General features: G+C 36.5%; 2 protein-coding genes across 2 annotated transcripts; both read left to right on the top strand.

The window, feature by feature from the left end:
• Nucleotides 1-5,892: 5,892 nt before the first annotated feature.
• LOC107931779 (probable LRR receptor-like serine/threonine-protein kinase At3g47570) lies at nucleotides 5,893-9,278 on the top strand. Its single transcript, XM_041102080.1, has 3 exons — nucleotides 5,893-8,599; nucleotides 8,766-9,179; nucleotides 9,271-9,278. Exons 1-3 carry the CDS (start codon nucleotides 5,893-5,895, stop codon nucleotides 9,276-9,278), a joined length of 3,129 nt encoding a protein of 1,042 aa, XP_040958014.1.
• Nucleotides 9,279-10,940: 1,662 nt separating this feature from the next.
• On the top strand, nucleotides 10,941-14,778 carry LOC107940339 (probable LRR receptor-like serine/threonine-protein kinase At3g47570). The gene is made up of 3 exons (XM_041103783.1): nucleotides 10,941-13,693; nucleotides 13,812-14,226; nucleotides 14,358-14,778. The coding sequence occupies exons 1-2, from the start codon at nucleotides 10,963-10,965 to the stop codon at nucleotides 14,204-14,206; spliced, it is 3,126 nt and encodes a 1,041-aa protein (XP_040959717.1). The 5' UTR covers nucleotides 10,941-10,962; the 3' UTR covers nucleotides 14,207-14,226; nucleotides 14,358-14,778.
• The last annotated feature ends 4,023 nt before the right edge of the window (nucleotides 14,779-18,801 follow it).

Below are 18,801 nucleotides of genomic sequence, written 5' to 3'. Positions count from 1 at the left end.
CTCCCATTAATGTTAACAATCTCCACCTTGAAGATTTGATTAGGATAATCACATCTTCACACACTTCTTTCAACTCCCCAAATTCGATAAAGCTATCTTTTGTAGTGCCTACAAATGCACTCTCGAGCGCCATACACCTGAAGGTGCTCAAATTCTCAGGATGTTAATCAAGTTCAAACAATGATTAAACTTGATTGTTGTTACCACATTGGTCATCATATCTGCGGGATTATCTGCTGTCGGAATCTTCTGAAGTAAAATTTTTCCTTTTTCAAAGACTTCCCGCACAAAGTGATATCTTACGTCGATATGCTTGGTTCTTGAATGATAGACTTGATTTTTCGCTAAATGAATAGCGCTCTGACTGTCACAATATAAACTTATGTGACTTTGAACAACTCCTAAGTCATTCAACAATCCATTAAGCCAAATAGCCTCCTTAACAGCTTCTATAACTGCCATATATTCTGCCTCTGTAGTAGACACAGCTACTGTAGACTGTAAGGTAGACTTCCAACTCACTGGGGCTTTTGCAAGAGTAAATAGATACCCCGTAGTTGAACGACGTTTATCTAAATCACCAGCAAAGTCGGAATCAACATATCCAACTACAAACTGACCAAGTGCTTCATCCTGTTCAAAAATTAAACCAACATCTACGGTTTTTCGAAGATACCGTAGAATCCATTTCACAGCTTGCCAATGTCCTTTTCCAGGATCATGCATATACCTGCTCACAACTCCAACAGCTTGTGAAATGTCAGGCCTCGTACACACCATCGCATACATCAAACTCCCAACTACATTAGCATATGGGACTTTCGCCATATATTCTCTTTCTTCTTCAGTTTTCGGAGATAATTGAGCACTAAGTTTCAAATGAGAAGCAAGTGGGGTACTTACATGTTTTGTGTTTTCATTTACACCAAAACATTGTAATACCTTTTTCAGATATTGCTTCTGATTTAAACAGAGCTTGCCTCTCGGTCTATCTCTACTTATCTCCATGCCGAGAATCTTCTTGGCCTCACCTAGATCTTTCATTTCGAACTCTTGATTCAACTGAGCCTTCAGCTTATCTATCTCATTTTGGCTCTTCGAAGCGATTAACATATCATCAACATACAAGAGTAGATAAATGAAAGATCCGTCATGCAGCTTCTGCAAATATACACAATTGTCATATTTGCTTATTGTGTACTTCTGCCTTCTCATAAAGCTATCAAATCGCTTGTACCACTGCCTCGGGGATTGCTTCAATCCATATAGCGATTTGTTCAGCTTACAAACCCAATTTCTATCACCAGCATCTGTGTATCCTTCGGGCTGAGTCATATAGATCTCCTCTTCTAACTCACCATGCAAGAAAGCTGTCTTAACATCAAGTTGAGCTAGCTCCAAATTCAACTGTGCTACCAAGGCCAACAAAATTCTAATGGAGGAATGCTTCACAATAGGGGAAAATACATCATTGTAGTCAATTCCCTCCTTCTGAGCGTAGCCTTTAGCTACCAATCTTGCCTTGTAGCGAATATCCTTCTTGCTAGGAGATCCATCTTTCTTTGCGAATACCCACTTGCATCCGATTGCCCTTTTACCTTTCGGTAATTGCGCCAACTCCCAAGTATTGTTCTTCCGGAGAGATTGCATTTCTTCATCCATGGCGCTTTTCCATTTATCACTTTCTAAGCTTTGCATTGCTTCTTGATAAGTGATAGGAATATCATCAACAACGGGAAGGGCGTAGGCCACCATATTAGTAAATCGAGCAGGTTTACGAATTTCTCTCCGTGGCCTTGCAACTGCAACTGGTTCTGGTGTACTTAGTGGTTCTTGGGTCAGAACCTCTAATTCCTCCATTGTGGCTGGAGAATTAGACTTATTAACTGGGCAAATCCCCATCTGCTTAAACTCCACCTGTTTTGGAGTACACTCCACCTGCTGTGGAGTATTGCTCGTCTGAATATCTTTATCTGCTACCTTTTTCAATGTGGCAGATTCATCAAAGGTAACATCTCTGCTACAGATCATTTTCTTTGTGCTTAAGCACCAAAGACGAAATCCCTTCACTCCAGAAGTGATTCCCATAAAGAGAGCTTTCTTTGCCCTCGGATCTAACTTTGACTCCTTCACATGGTAATATGCAGTGGTTCCAAACACATGTAAGGAATCATAATCTGTAGCCGGTTTTCCAGACCATACCTCCATAGGAGTTTTTCTTTCTAATGCAGATGATGGCAAACGATTAACAAGATGGCCAGCGTATGTCACAGCCTCAGCCCAAAATTGCTTGCCCAACCCAGCATTGGACAACATACATCGAACTTTCTCCAGCAATATTCGATTCATACGCTCTGCCACTCCATTCTGTTGTGGTGTATCCCTAACTGTGAAGTGTCGAACAATACCATACTCTTGGCACACATCGAAGAACGGATCACTTTTATATTCCCCTCCATTGTCCGTCCTAACCCGCTTGATTTTCTTGCCAGTCTGGTTTTCGATCATAGTTTTCCATTTAAGAAAAACTCCAAGCACTTCATCTTTAGTTTTCATGGTATACACCCAAACTCTTCTGGAAAAGTCATCAACAAAAGTAACAAAATAGTGTTTTCCTCCCAACGAAGGTGTTTTGGAAGGCCCCCACACATCTGAGTGAATATATTCCAAAATACCTTTTGTATTATGGATAGCAGTGCCGAATTTCACTCTCTTTTACTTTTCCAGAACACAGTGCTCACAAAATTTTAATTTGCAAGCCTTTGCACCTTTCAACAATCCTTGCTTTGCCAGAATTTGCAAGGATTTTTCGCTGGCATGTCCCAACTTCATATGCCACAACTGCATTGAGTCCAAGTCTTTGTTACCGGAAGCTACAGCGACTGCTCCAATAACTGTACTACCTTGGTAGTAATACAAGTTATTTTTCCTGATGCCCTTCAATATCACAAGTGCGCCAGATGTCACTTTCAAAACCCCATCTCTCATAGTAACAACTGAACCATTGGATTCCAAGGCTCCCAATGAGATGAGATTTTTCTTCAAACTGGGCACGTACCGAACATCAGTCAAAACTCTGGTTGATCCATCTTTATTCTTTAATTGGATTGAACCTATCCCAACAGTTTTACAGGCATTTTCATTGCCCATATAAACAACTCCTCCATTTAGTTCTACTAAATCAGAGAACCACTCCCGGTTAGGGGACATATGATAGGTACAACCCGAATCCAATATCCACTCATCTGAATGGAACGACGATGATGATGCAACCAGTGATAGTTCAGAGTCACTAGTATCATGCTTAGCAACACAAGCATCTACAGCAGCTTTTCCCTTATTCTTCAGCTTTGGACAATTTTTCTTCCAGTGGCCTTTCTCATGACAAAAAGCACATTCATCTTTCCCGAGTCTGGACTTTGACTTTGATCTCCCCTTTTGAGTTTTCTTCCGAGTGTATGAACGACCTCGGACTACTAAAGCTTCTGTATCTCTGATTGAGTTTTTCTGTTTGTCCTTCTTTCTCTGTTCATAACTGTATAAGGCCGCACAGACTTCGCTCAGAGATATATCACTCCTGCCATGAAGTAGAGTAGTTTCTAGGAACTCAAACTCCTCAGGAAGTGACCCCAACAGCATTAAAGCCAAATCTTCATCTTTGAATGTCTCATCCATATTCAGCAAATCAGTGACTAACTGATTAAATTTGGTGATGTGATCATTCATTGTGGTACTTGGGACGTATGTGAAGCGAAACAGTCTTTTCTTCAAGTGGAGCTTATTTTGACTGTTTTTCTTCAAAAATTTTTCTTCAAGTGCCACCCACAACTTATTTGCAGAAGTCTCCTTTGAAAAAGCATACCTCTGCTCTCGAGAAAGGCATTATCGAATTGTGCCACATGCCAACCGATTGATCGCCTTCCAATCTTTCTCCTGTACATCATCTGGTTTCTCTTCATCAATGGCAATGTCTAGACCCTGCTGAAAAAGGGCATCTAGAACCTCACTTTGCCACATACCAAAATGGCTCGTGCCATCAAAGATCTCCACGGCCAATCTTGCATTTGCAATTGTCGGTCTTGTCCACATGGACGATGTTGAAGCTCCTACACCGACCGTTTTCTCCATAATCTTTCAATATACCTAAGGAAATCTTTTCTGATGTGGAAGATCAGTTCAAACTGCAACCACAGAGCATACTACGATTAACCTTCGACTCTGATACCACTTGTTGTTCCAATAGGGTCGGAAGCGTGTAAATTATTGTACTAAAAAATCACACAAAGTTCAATTCCCAGGGAAGAGAGGTGGATCACATGGATCTCTTAAATACCAAGTCTTTCCTTAGACAGAATATCCCTTCTATAGTAATTTAATAGCACAATTAAATACTACTATTATACCCTCAAATATTGAAAGAAAAATAGGACAAGAAAGAACACAAGAGATTTAACGAGGTTCGATAAATTATACCTACGTCCTCGGGCACTAACACCAGATGATAACTTTACTATCTCCAAAGTATCACAAACAAATAGAATTCCTTAAGAATTCTCAAATGGGAGAAGAGAGAAAACTAAGAGAGAAAGATTGGTTGGGATGGATTGAAATGAGAAATGAGAAGGCCTATTTATAGTTGAGGTTTAAGGACCAAACAATAAATAGCCCATTATCTCAAGGACCAAAAAAAAAATTATCCCATGCCACTTTTTCAAAGTCAACTTTAGGGTGCTAAACTTGCACCACTTTGTATTGTTTGCCATTAATGTTGTCTCCCATTAATGTTAACATACCCTATGCTACATTCTCCTTATGCATTTGAGCAGGATTTCACGAACAGCGATTAACCGAACAAGAACCGGTTCCATGTTGGCGTACAAACTTTCTCTGTACTTGACAAAATTCTACCCTGTTGTTGGTCAAGTATAAGAGCAGCAAACTTGCCTCCCAGGTTCCCATCTGTCCTATCCATAAGGATTCGAAACTTCGGGTCAACTCGTTGGCCGATCGTTTGCATTCCTTTGATGTCTGCAAATGTAGCACATTACCACGGCCATCTGCTGCTTGATATGGTTATCAATCAAAGAACCATCCAAGTTCCCTTTAATCTAATTAGCAGTCCATTCCTGGAAGTCACCAACAGGATAATTATATGCTCCCGACCTGACCTCAATACCAAACCAAATATCCCGAGCATGATTCCAATGCAATGGGACAGAAACGTTTTGTATAACCTTATATCGATGTGTACAATTGAATTAAAATCAAAGTTAGCCTTTGTTGAAACATAGATTTCGGATTAAAATAATTCTTTATATATGGAATATAACAATGCAAAATAATGTTAATTCAATAATGTTAATAGTGGTTTGAGAAATTTTAATCAAATTAAAAATTCTCATATAAAATTGTGCAAAATCAGCATTAATGTATAATAGGATACATTTGCATGTCATCAAACTTTATCATAATATCCATAGCTATAACTTGATCATTAACAGCAGGAGGTACTAATTATATATTTAATCATAATTTTTTTTTCAAAATTTTTTCTTCTTTTGCAAAGAATCAAACCATGCTATGCCCTTATTTAATTCCAAAGAAATGACTTTTCAGAAGCTACTGTTTTAATCATTTCTCTAAAATGGCATTCTTCAAGGGTATTGACCAAAGAATTAGGCATAACCAACTATCAGATGACTTTGAAAATCAATACTTACATTTTCCAATTACCTTTACACAAAGTCAATAAGGGACCATGTATCATTTTCTTATACAGGAAATGTGATGTTTTTTTGAAAATATATATAGATGTACTTGAAGTTCCCCCATGGATAAGCCTACTCCCAAATACAAATCATTCTCATCAATCAAGAAATTGTTTTCAGATTGATGGAGCAATCAAGAAAGCATTTGGAAGTGTCTAGTTCTTTTTTTCTTGTTTATGTTGAAGTTATAATTCTTCTCTCATGCTTCAACTTGCAGGGTCTTAATTTGCTTGGTTTAGCAAGCCCTGTAGCTGGAGGAAATGAAACTGATCAACAAGCTTTACTCCAGTTCAAAGCAAAGATAATTGGTGATCAGCTCAGATCCTGGAATAGTTCCATTCACTTCTGTCAGTGGCTTGGTGTTACATGCGGTCGAAAGCATCGGAGAGTCACCAGGTTGGAGTTGCAATTCCAGAAACTATCGGGATCATTGTCACCGTACATTGGAAATTTGAGCTTTCTCAGGGAGTTGAATCTTTCGGGCAACAGCTTCCGCAATGATATTCCACAAGAAATAGGTGGTTTAAGAAGATTGGAAACATTAAGTCTGATTAATAACTCCCTCAGTGGTGAAATTCCTTCTAATTTATCTGCTTGTTCTAAGCTTACATTAGTTGATATGACAGGCAACCAACTAACAGGAGAAATACCATCTATGCTGGGTTCCTTGTCAAACCTGAAAGTCTTGAATCTTCAAAACAACAGTTTGAGAGGGAGCATCCCACCTTCGTTGGGGAACTTGTCATCCCTGGAAGTACTTTCTTTGGCGATTAATAGATTAACTGGGATCATACCTGAAGCTTTTCGACAACTGACAAATCTTTCAGATTTCTCGGTAGCACAAAATGCAATTTCTGGTATTGTTCCTGTTGCAATGTTCAACCTCTCCAATATTAGACTCTTTGATATTGGTCAAAACAAGATTCAAGGTACTCTTCATTCTGACATATCAATCACCATGCCATATGTTGAGTTCTTTTCCATAACTGGAAATCAAATCTCTGGACAAATCCCTCTCTTAATATCCAATGCCTCAAATCTGAATGTACTTCACTTAGCGGATAACAAACTCAGTGGAAACGTGCCTTCATTAGAAAAGCTGAATAAGCTGTATAAATGTGCCCTAGCCATAAACCATTTGGGTCATGGGGAAGAAGGTGACTTGAATTTTTTGTGCACTTTAGTTAATAATACCAAGCTAGAATTTCTATATCTAATCCAAAATAATTTTGGAGGTGTATTTCCAGAATGCATTAGCAATTATTCTAGCACCCTTTTACATTTAGTAATAGGAGAGAACAAAATATCAGGACGAATCCCAGATGGGATTGGAAATCTCATCAATTTAGAGTTTCTAGCAATAGCACAAAATCAACTATCAGGTCACATTCCCTTTGATATTGGGAGGCTACAGAAGCTAAAGATATTTTCTGCTGATAATAATTTTCTCTCTGGGATTATTCCCTATTCTATTGGAAATTTAACAATGTTAACCAAACTTGGTTTAGGTGTTAACAATCTTCAAGGCAACATTCCTTCTAGTCTAGGTAAGTGCCTAAATTTGCTTGAAATTAATATTTCTTACAACAATCTTAATGGATCAATTCCGCCTGAAGTACTTGAGCTTTCATCCTTGTCCATTGAACTAGACTTATCATCAAACTATTTGACTGGTCAGCTTCCCGTTGAAGTAGAAAAACTGAAAAATCTGGGTTACTTGGATGTTTCTCAAAACAAGTTATCTGGTTTGCTTCCAAACAATCTTGGTAGCTGTGTAAGTATGGAGAAGCTGCTCTTGGATGGCAATTCGTTTGAAGGGTCCATTCCTTCATCTTTGAGTTCATTAAGAGGTCTTGAGGCATTGGATGTATCTAACAATAATCTTTCAGGTGGGATTCCTGAATTTCTTGTGAATTTTGGGGCATTAAAATATTTAAATCTCTCTTTCAATGATTTTGAGGGAGTGGTACCAAGTGAAGGAGTCTTTAAAAATGCAAGTGCTACATTTGTTGAGGGAAACAATAAACTTTGTGGAGGCATTCCTGAGTTACACTTGTCTAGATGTAACTCAAAACCATCATCAAACACTTCTCTTAGATTAAAAATTGCAATAGTTGTTGTGATTTTAGGAGTGACTTTTCTATTCTCTTTTCTCCTCATCATGTGGTTTAGAAAGAAGAAAGAGAAGCAGTCAACAACAACTTGTGTAGAAAGTTCTCTTTTACAGTTATCATACCAAAGCATCCTAAGGGCTACGGATGGATTCTCCACGCAGAATTTGGTTGGTTCAGGAAGCTTTGGTTCTGTATACAAAGGAGTTCTTGAAGCTAGTGGAGCAGTTATTGCAGTGAAGGTGCTTAATCTTCTGAATCGTGGAGCTTCCAGGAGTTTCCTGGCTGAATGCGAGGCCTTGAAGAACATTCGACATCGGAATCTTGTCAAGGTGCTAACAGCTATTTCAGGAGTCAATTACCAAGGCAATGATTTTAAAGCCTTGGTTTATGAGTTCATGGAAAATGGAAGCTTGGAGGACTGGTTGCATCCATTTATTGGCATGAATGAACCAGAGACGGCTAGAAACCTAAACTTCTTCCAAAGAGTAAGTGTGGCCATAGATGTTGCTCATGCACTCGAATATCTGCACCATCATTGTGAAGAACCAATCATTCATTGTGACCTCAAGCCAAGCAATATTCTACTCGATGAGGAAATGGTTGGCCATATAAGTGACTTTGGCTTAGCAAAAATCCTTTCTGCAGACAAACTTAACTATTCTACTAATCAGTCAAGCTCTCTTGGATTAAGAGGAACTATTGGTTATGCTCCACCAGGTAAGTTCACTTTATTTGTTTCTTCTATAATTTAAGGGCAAGACATACAATCTAGAAGTATTTTTTCATATATTTAGAACTTGGTTATAAGAGGCTATCTTTTAAATTCTCAAGGATCTTCCTCTGCAATTATTTCTATATGTAATTTGTGATAAACCAATTGTAGAATATGGCTTGGGAAGTGAGTTGTCAACAAAAGGTGATGTGTACAGCTATGGCATTCTTTTGCTAGAGATGTTTACAGGGAAGAGGCCAACTCATGACATGTTCAAAGCAGGTTTCAGCATTCACAATATTGTTATGGTAGCTTTGCCGGAACGAATAACTGAGATTATAGATCCCATTCTTCTTCAGGAGAGATCTAGACATAGAACACCTGGAAACATCACTTTCAGTGACAGGCATCTTCAACACTTGAATTCAATATTCGAGATTGGACTCGCTTGTTCCGCTGAATCGCCGAGTGAGCGGATGGACATGAGTGATATTGTTTCCAAGTTATGTTCTATTAGAGACAAGCTTCTTCGTCCTACTCACTATCGTCATGAGCGCCAAACTTTAAATACTGCTCAATCAACAGGTATATAATAGTGTCTTATTGCATTGTTCTTAACAATATAATCATCATTGCATGACAAAAGACAGTTGTTTTCTTGTTTTCTATGTTGTAGGAACTTAAGGTGCCATTGCCATAATATCAATGGAGTTGAGAGGGTTAAGTCAGGCAAAGTGCAGCTATCCTCTTTTATTCACAATATATTCTGTAATATGCATTAAACATAAATCACATCCTTTTGTGAATCAATAAGTTGGAATATTGTGTTTATATTTAGGGTAAATGATCAAAATAGTCACTTTTATTTGTCTCATGTTACATTTTAGTTACTTATATTTGAAATGATACGTTTTAGTCACTTAAGTTGGAATAATGTTAGGTAACATTATAAAAGAATGAATTGAGTGAATTCTATATAAAAAGTGTTCATTATGGCTCAAAAATTTGGAGGCGATATTGTTGAAAGGAGTAAGCATGAACCAGAAATATGGACCGTAAAACAAATATGTAGGCGACAGAAAAAAAATGGAAACGACATTGTTGGAATGAGTAATCATGAAACCAAAACATAAACCGTAAAATGGACATAAAAAATACAAAACAAAATAATTCTAACATAATCAATTAATCATATGACTTAACATTCAATCTCCACTTTATTATTCTATATAAAAATTATTCATTATGGTTCAATTACGGTCAGTGTGGTTTAAGGACAGAAAGTGGAGAAATTTTGTAGTGCGGTCAGTTAGGCAGTGTTGCTTTTCATCCAAGGAGGTTTGCTTTGATTTTTAAAGGAGTTATATGAGTATGTTGCCTACCAAGACTTCAAAATTTGAACAATTTCAGGCTGAGAGTTGTTTGGTTTGGGAGAAAATTTTGTTTTCTTTGCATTTACATTGTAGAAAATTGTGTGAATGTGACTTTACTTCCATGGAAACTTGTTCTTCACTTCTGGTACCCATTTGGGGTTTATTTTATTTTCTTATTCAAAGTCATAAATTGATGATGGGTTCAATTCCAGGGTTTTTGAATACATGAACAAAACAAGAATCAGCAAAAGCATAATCTGAATGGTTAGACTATCATTAGATGAATGACTTAAGTCAATCCCTCCGTTATTTGAGGCACTAATGGGCCAAAATGGCATTAATATATAGAATTTATTATTATTAAAATTAATCAATATAAATTATATTCCATCAACATCAGGTTAGGACAGTAGCAATTAGGACAAACGAAAATCATTGTTTTGTTTTTTTATGTTTTTCAAATAATGTGATTAATATTGCTGAAAGTGTTGAGTATACTGATCAAACATATTATATTTTTAAAGAAAGAAATAAGTTCAAGCATCGAAGACAATATTGTTGAGAGGAATAATTACAAATCTCGAATATAAATTATAAAATGCAAAGACAATATTGTTGAGAGGAATAACTATAAATCCCGAATATAAATTTTAAAATGGATAAGAAGAAAAAAAAAACAAAAATGAATGGATAATGAAAGTATATTATTGTGGGATATGGGTCTAGTGTCAAGGAGGTCTTTGATTGCTTAGATAATGGAAGAAGAGGGTGATGAATTGCACTGGTTTGCTTAATCATAATCAATATATCACAAGACTTAAAACAGTATGTCCACTACTTAAAATTCCGTATGGTCAAAATCCATGATGAAAACCAACCCAATGAAGTGCCTCTTCCACTAAAAGCAGGATATAAATAAACTTGTTCTTGTTGATGAACCCTATCACTCTCAAATACTAACAGATCTCATCAATTAAAAAACACTATTTGGGTTGATGGAGCTATTGAGCATGCATTTACAAGTTCCCAACTCTTTTTTCCTTGTTTACATTCAAGTTATAATTCTCCCCTGGATCTCATGCTTCAACCCGAAAGGTCTTAACTTGCTTGGTTTAGCACATGCAGCAACTGCAGTCGGAGGAAATGACACCGATCTACAAGCTTTACTCCAGTTTAAAGCCATGATAACCGGTGACCAACTCAAGGTTATGAGCTCCTGGAATAGTTCAATTCACTTCTGCCAGTGGCATGGCGTTACATGTGGTCGCAACAATCGGAGGGTCATCAAGTTGGAATTGCAATTCCTCAAACTCTCGGGATCTTTATCGCCATTCATTGGAAATTTGAGCTTTCTCAAGGAGTTGAACCTTGTGAGAAACAACTTCCACAGCCAGATTCCTCAAGAAATTGGTCGCTTAAGAAGATTGGAAGCATTACAACTGTCCAATAATTCCATCACGGGTGAAATTCCTTCCAATTTATCCAGCTGTTCTGAGCTTACATTTGTCAGTATGAGAGGCAACAAACTAACGGGAGAAATACCTGCTTCATTGGGTCTCTTGTCAAACATGAAAACCTTGAGTTTTGCCATCAACAGATTGAGAGGGAGTATACCACCTTCGTTTGGGAACTTGTCATCTCTAGAGGCACTTATTTTGAGGAATAATGCATTGAGTGGGGTTATACCTGAAGATATTGGACGACTGACAAATCTTTCATTTTTCCACGTAGAAGAAAATGCAATTTCTGGTATTATTCCCGTCGGAATGTTCAATCTCTCCAATATTAGAAGCTTTGATATTGGTGGGAACAATATTCAAGGTACTCTTCCTTCTAATTTAGCAATCACTATGCCATATATTGACTTCTTTTCCGTATGGGGAAACCAACTCTCTGGAAAAATCCCGATTTCTATATCCAATGCCTCGAATCTCAATTTACTTCAGCTTTATACGAATAGATTCATTGGAAACGTCCCTTCCTTTGAGAAGTTGGATAAACTATCTTATCTTCTTCTAGGCACAAACCATTTGGGAAATGGAACAGAAGGTGATTTGAACTTTCTCTGTAGTTTAGTCAATAATAGCAAACTAGACACTCTAGATATAGGAACAAATAATTTTGGAGGGGTACTTCCTAAATGCATTAGCAATTTTTCTAGCACACTTTTATTTTTAGTAATAGAAAATAACAAAATATTGGGGAGAATCCCTGATGGGATTGGAAATCTCATCAATTTGGAGGTGCTACGGGTATCACAAAATCAATTATCAGGTCCCATTCCTCTAAACATCGGGAGGATTCAGAAGCTAAATACATTTGACGCTCGTTATAATTTTCTCACCGGGACTATTCCCTATTCTGCTGGAAATTTAACAGGGTTAATGTTCCTTGCTTTAGGACTTAACAATTTTCAGGGAAGCATTCCTTCTAGTCTTGGTAACTGCCAAAATTTGCTTGTATTGGGTCTTTCTTACAACAATCTTAGTGGATCAATACCACCTCAAGTACTTGGGCTGTCATCCTTGTCCATTTTACTAAACTTATCATCAAACTATTTGACTGGTGAGCTTCCCGTAGAAGTAGAAAATCTGAAAAATCTAGGAGATTTGGATTTTTCAAAAAATAAGTTATCCGGTTTGCTTCCAAAGAGCCTTGGTAGCTGTGTAAGACTAGAGAGGTTGTTCCTTGGTGGTAATTTGTTTGAAGGACCCATTCCTTCATCTTTGAGTTCATTGAGAGGTCTTGTGGAATTGGACATATCTGAAAATAATCTTTCAGGTGGGGTTCCAGAATTTCTTGTGAATTTTGGAGCATTAAAGTATATAAATCTCTCTTTCAATAATTTTGAAGGAGTGATACCAAGTGGAGGTGTCTTTAAGAATGCAAGTGCTGTATTTGTTGAGGGAAACAATAAGCTATGTGGAGGCATCCCTGAGTTACATTTGTCAAGATGTAACTCGAAAACATCATCAAAGACTTCTCTTAGATTCAAAATTGTAATTGTTGTTGTTGTTATATTAGGAGTGACTTTGGTATTGTCTATTGTTCTCATCATTTGGTTCAGAAAGAGGAAAGTGCAGCAACCGATGTCAACTCTTGCAGAAAATTCTCTTTTATGGTTATCATACCAAAGCATCCTAAAGGCTACTAATGAATTCTCCATGCGGAATTTGGTTGGTTCGGGGAGTTTCGGTTCTGTATACAAAGGAATTCTTGAAGAGAGTGGAGTAGCTATTGCAGTAAAGGTTCTTAATCTTTTGGACCATAGATCATCTAGGAGTTTCTTGGTTGAATGTGAGACCTTGAAGAACATTCGACATCGGAATCTTGTCAAGGTATTAACAGCAATTTCAGGTGTTGATTATCAAGGCAATGATTTTAAAGCCTTAGTTTATGAGTTCATGGTAAATGGAAGCTTGGAGGACTGGCTGCATTCGCCAACAGGTACGAGTGAATTGGAGACGATGAGAAAGCTAAACTTCTTCCAAAGAGTAAGCGTGGCGATAGATGTTGCTCATGCACTTGAATATCTGCACCATCATTGTGAAACATCAATCATTCATTGCGACCTGAAGCCAAGCAATATTCTACTTGATGAGGAAATGGTTGGCCATATAAGCGACTTTGGCTTAGCGAAAATCATTTCTGCAGACGAACTTAACTGTTCTACTAAGATGTCAAGCTCCCTTGGATTAAGAGGAACTATCGGTTATGCTCCTCCAGGTATGTTCACTTTAGTATTTTCTTCCATAATGTAAGAACAAAGCATACAATCTAATATCAAATTTTCATGCTCTCTGTGCAATTATTTCTATATGTAATTTTGATGAACTAATTGTAGAATATGGCATGGGAAGCGAGTTGTCAACAAAAGGTGATGTGTATGGCTATGGCATCCTACTGCTTGAGATGTTTACAGGAAAAAGGCCGACCGATGAAAGATTCAGAGATGGTTTAAGTCTCCACAACTTTGTTAAGGCAGCACTGCCTGAACAAATAATCGAGATTACAGATCCTATTCTTGTTGAAGAAAGAGTCACACGAAGAACACCCGATGTAAAAATCTTGAGAAACGATAGACATCTTCGGTGCTTGAATTCACTGTTCGAAATAGGACTCACTTGTTCTGCTGAATCACCCAATGAGCGGATTGACATGAGTGATGTTGTTATCAAGCTTTGTTCCATTAGAGACAAGCTTCATCCAACTCGATTACGTCATGAGGTTGGAACTTAAATATATTGCTTAGTCGAAAGGTACGATATCTTCTTATCTTAGCAAAATATTGAATCATTCCATAAGGTATATTTCCACCACTTTTGGAGATAACTGTTATTTTTAGATGATATGAAGAAGTAAAACAGATTACCTTGTTTTCACCATGCAGGTATCTAAGGTGTCGTATGAATGAAGTTGAGAGGCTTGGGTCAGTTAAAGTGTTGGATTTTATCTTTTGTTCACATTCTATTGGGTATTAGCAGGGCTCATCATTTCGCCTAAAAGCACTATGCTTTGAGAAAAGAATAAATACGCAATATTTATAGCTTTCCACCAATAATTTATCAGTGTAATTTGTATTAATGCTTTGTTTTTCTCTTTGCTTCTTAAACTATTGGATCCTCATCAAATCAGAACTCAAGATAATGCCAATGAGCTTTAATTTTATCTATGTTACTCGAATTTGGGAGAATCTATTGAAATGTTTGATATGGGTTTATTTGATTTTACATTTCAGTGTGATCAGTAATCACCGAAATGAAAGACTCTTTGTTTTTGTGTCCATATTAAATGATATAGAATTCCTTTCTATTGAATTTTTTTAAACATTAATTTCATTATAGATTCTTATCATATTTTTAGCGCACTCAAATTCATAACTTCTGCATTGGCGACAATATCGTTATCAATCAAGTTAAGACTCAATTTAGCCCACAAAATTTGTGTAAATGTTGAGACTAAATTTGTTGAATATTCTTTTAGAATCAAGGCCAAATTGATAAAATATATAAACATTGAGGGCTAAATTTGTTATTGTATCAATCAAAATTATGTACAATTGACATAATACATTAACACCATGATTAATTGTCCTTAGTTGCTCGCTTTCAAAATTGACACGGATTAAATTCCTCCAAATTTTTTTTAGAGGGACCAATTTGCTTAATATCAAAATTGAAAGGGAATTAAGAGGTCTTTTTACCAATAATTTGAGAGGAGGAAGTCTAAGTTGCTTTAAACCATCTGCATTAATTGTTTTGAACAACCTCAGTATAAGTTCTGATCATATGAGCTTTTTTTGACACAATGCTTAGAACTACCCAACCCGTAAATAGGAAGATAATGCGATTCAACGCACTCGAACTCACGTCCTCCGATATTGACAACAATATCCATACCAATCTAGACTCAATCGACAAAATTATGCTTTAATTAAAATCACAATTTCTTAATTATATCCATCATAGAATCAATTTTAGTACAGCCTATAATAAGGAAAATAAATTATTTCAAAACATTAAACAACCAGCAATACAAAACTAGTTAAATATATAAACAACTACCTCCTATAAAGAAATTGGAACATTAAACATATCACTTTATTTATTTAATTATTTATTTCTACCTGATCTTTGCTTTCAATTTGGTTTCTAATTATTTAATAAATGGTTGCATGTCATGAAACATTATAACAATAGCCATAGGGAATCTAATGTTGAATATCACAATAATTTTTTTAACATTTATTTTATCATAAATTCTTATCATATCTGTTTTTTTTTGGTGACTTATAATAATAAGGTAAAACTTGAACAACAAACACGACTCAAATCCAGGCCACACTTGGGGCGGTGAACACCCTTAACCATTAGGCCATCACATGGGGTTCATCATATCTATCTATTTTTTTATACAATGCTTAGAACTATTCATAGTTTTTCTCCAACCCTTAAATAAGAGGATAATGCGCTTCAACGCATTTAAACTCGCGTCCTCCTGCACTGACAACAATATTGATACCAATTGAGTTAAGACTTAATCAGCAAATATAACAATAAATTTCTATGTTCTCTACTGGCTTCAGTCAAGTCTGGCGAGTATGTTTTATTTTAACATAATGAAAGAGGCAATTCTCAACAGCTAATCATTTGAGATTCGCATTAGGGATAAATAATATTGTATTAATCTCTAATGTGAAGACTCTAATAAATTCTTATTGAGTACCCAATAATTTATACTAATATTATACATACATATATATATCTATACAACTATATATAAAAGGTGTTCCTTTCAAGACAAATGTCTTTTCCTTTTTTATTTTAACATGAAAATATTATTGTAAGTTTCATCTTTAATCTTTTCACTTTTTTTTAAAAATTATATAAGGATAGTTAAATTTCAATTTTGATTTTTATATTTTTCTTAAACTTGAAATTGAATCTCTATATTTTAATTCGACATAATTTGGCACCTCGATTCTTATAAGGTCATTGGTTAGTTTAAATACTCTATTTTGATTAAAATGCTGATGTGAATTTTTAAGGATTGTTAACATCATTAAAATTATCTATTAAATTCAGGTCCATTACGATGTCACTTTTTTTGTTACATGAATACTAAGTGAGTATCTTTTTAATTTCAAAATGCCACGCTAGCCAATTTAATAATAGAATTATAACAGTGTTAACAAATAGACTTAAAATTTTAAATTCGAAAAGTAGAGAGGCTAAATTCCTGAAAATAAAAGTAGGGAGATTATTTCTAAATATACGAAGAGTACAAGAACTTTATGGTTTAAGACAGGCTCCTCGAGCCTGGTATGACAGAATCGATAAGTATTTGTCCAAACTCAGCTTTGAGAAAAGCTTGAGTGAACCAACTTTGTTTGTAAAGAAGTCCAATGATGAGACACTGCTGATTGTGTCAATTTATGTAGATGACTTGCTGGTTACTAGAAGCAAAGTTGAACTGATTCAAGAGTTCAAGGAGAAAATGCAGATTATGTTTGAAATGACAGACTTGGGAATTATGAGCTATTTCCTTGGTATGGAAGTGTGTCAGATTGACCAAGGTATTTTCATTGGCCAACATGCTTTTGCATCAAAGTTACTCACTAGATTTCACACGGAAAATTGCAAACCAATGAGTACTCCTCTAGTTATAGGCCAGAAGTTGAGCAGCTATAGAGATGAAGAAAAAGTGGATGAAAGGGAGTACAGAAGCTTAATTGGATGTTTGCTGTACTTGACAGCAACTAGACCTGACCTTATGCATTTTGTCAGCTTGCTATCTCATTTCATGCATAGCTGTAACACATCACATTTGAAGGCAACAAAGAGAATCCTCAGGTATGTGAAAGGAACCTTGAAGTTTGGAGTGATGTTCAAGTCAGGAGGTCAGTTGAAGCTATCTGGCTACTTAGACAGTGATTGGGGAGGTTCGATTGATGATATGAGGAGTACCTCAGGCTACCTTTTTTCACTTGGCTCAGGAGCTTTCTGTTGGAGCTCCAAGAAGCAACAGACAATTGCTCAGTCAACTGCAGAGGCAGAGTACATAGCAGCAGCTGGAGCAGTAAACCAAGCTATTTGGCTTAGAAAATTGTTATGTGATTTGAATGAGGAACAATTTGAGCCTACTGAGATTATGGTTGATAATCAATCAGCAATTGCTATTTCAAGGAATGCTGTTTTTCATGGAAAAACAAAACATTTCAAACTTAAGTTTTATTTTGTTCGAGAGGCAGTGCAATCGAAGGATGTGAGTCTTGCATATTGTAGCTCGCAAGACCAACTGGCTGATATTTTGACTAAGCCTCTTGGTGTTATGAGGTTTGAACTTCTGAGGGAGTTGATTGGTGTCTGTTGCCTACAGTCCAAGGAGGAGTGTTAAGCATGGACTGCAATGCAACAGTCGACCATGGTGATGTCCAACATAGTAGACCAGCGTTCGAGCAGGACCAGAAGCATTCATTTTGTTTAGTTTGTTTTGTAATCTTTTGTAAATGGAACAAGTTGATATGCAACTTGATCTCATAGCTGGTAGGATATGAATTTGATAGATGTACAGCTGAATCAATCAGCTTTTTGAATTTGTATTATTTTTGTATTGCAAGTTGCTAAAACTATGGGAGTAGTTACATAAGTTAGGTAACTGTCATACTACTTTTGTAACACTTATATTTCAAGGCTTTAACGAAAAATTTGAATTGAGCCTCATCGGTTACTTGTTGTTTGTGTTTCAATCTTGTTCTCTTTCTTTTTGCTGTTGCCAATGTTCCAACATTGAGGGAAACAATAAACTTTGTGGAGGCATTCCTGAGTTACACTTGTCTAGATGTAACTCAAAACCATCATCAAACACTTCTCTTAGATTAAAAATTGCAATAGTTGTTGTGATTTTAGGAGTGACTTTTCTATTCTCTTTTCTCCTCATCATGTGGTTTAGAAAGAAGAAAGAGAAGCAGTCAACAACAACTTGTGTAGAAAGTTCTCTTTTACAGTTATCATACCAAAGCATCCTAAGGGCTACGGATGGATTCTCCACGCAGAATTTGGTTGGTTCAGGAAGCTTTGGTTCTGTATACAAAGGAGTTCTTGAAGCTAGTGGAGCAGTTATTACAGTGAAGGTGCTTAATCTTCTGAATCGTGGAGCTTCCAAGAGTTTCCTGGCTGAATGCGAGGCCTTGAAGAACATTCGACATCGAAATCTTGTCAAGGTGCTAACAGCTATTTCAGGAGTTAATTACCAAGGCAAAGATTTTAAAGCCTTGGTTTATGAGTTCATGGAAAATGGAAGCTTGGAGGACTGGTTGCATCCATTTATTGGCA

The sequence above is a fragment of the Gossypium hirsutum genome, chromosome D10, assembly GCF_007990345.1.
Source record: "Gossypium hirsutum isolate 1008001.06 chromosome D10, Gossypium_hirsutum_v2.1, whole genome shotgun sequence".
Taxonomy (NCBI): Eukaryota; Viridiplantae; Streptophyta; class Magnoliopsida; order Malvales; family Malvaceae; genus Gossypium; species Gossypium hirsutum.
Note: the sequence above shows the minus strand (reverse complement) of the source record. Positions and strands in the feature narration are given on the sequence as shown.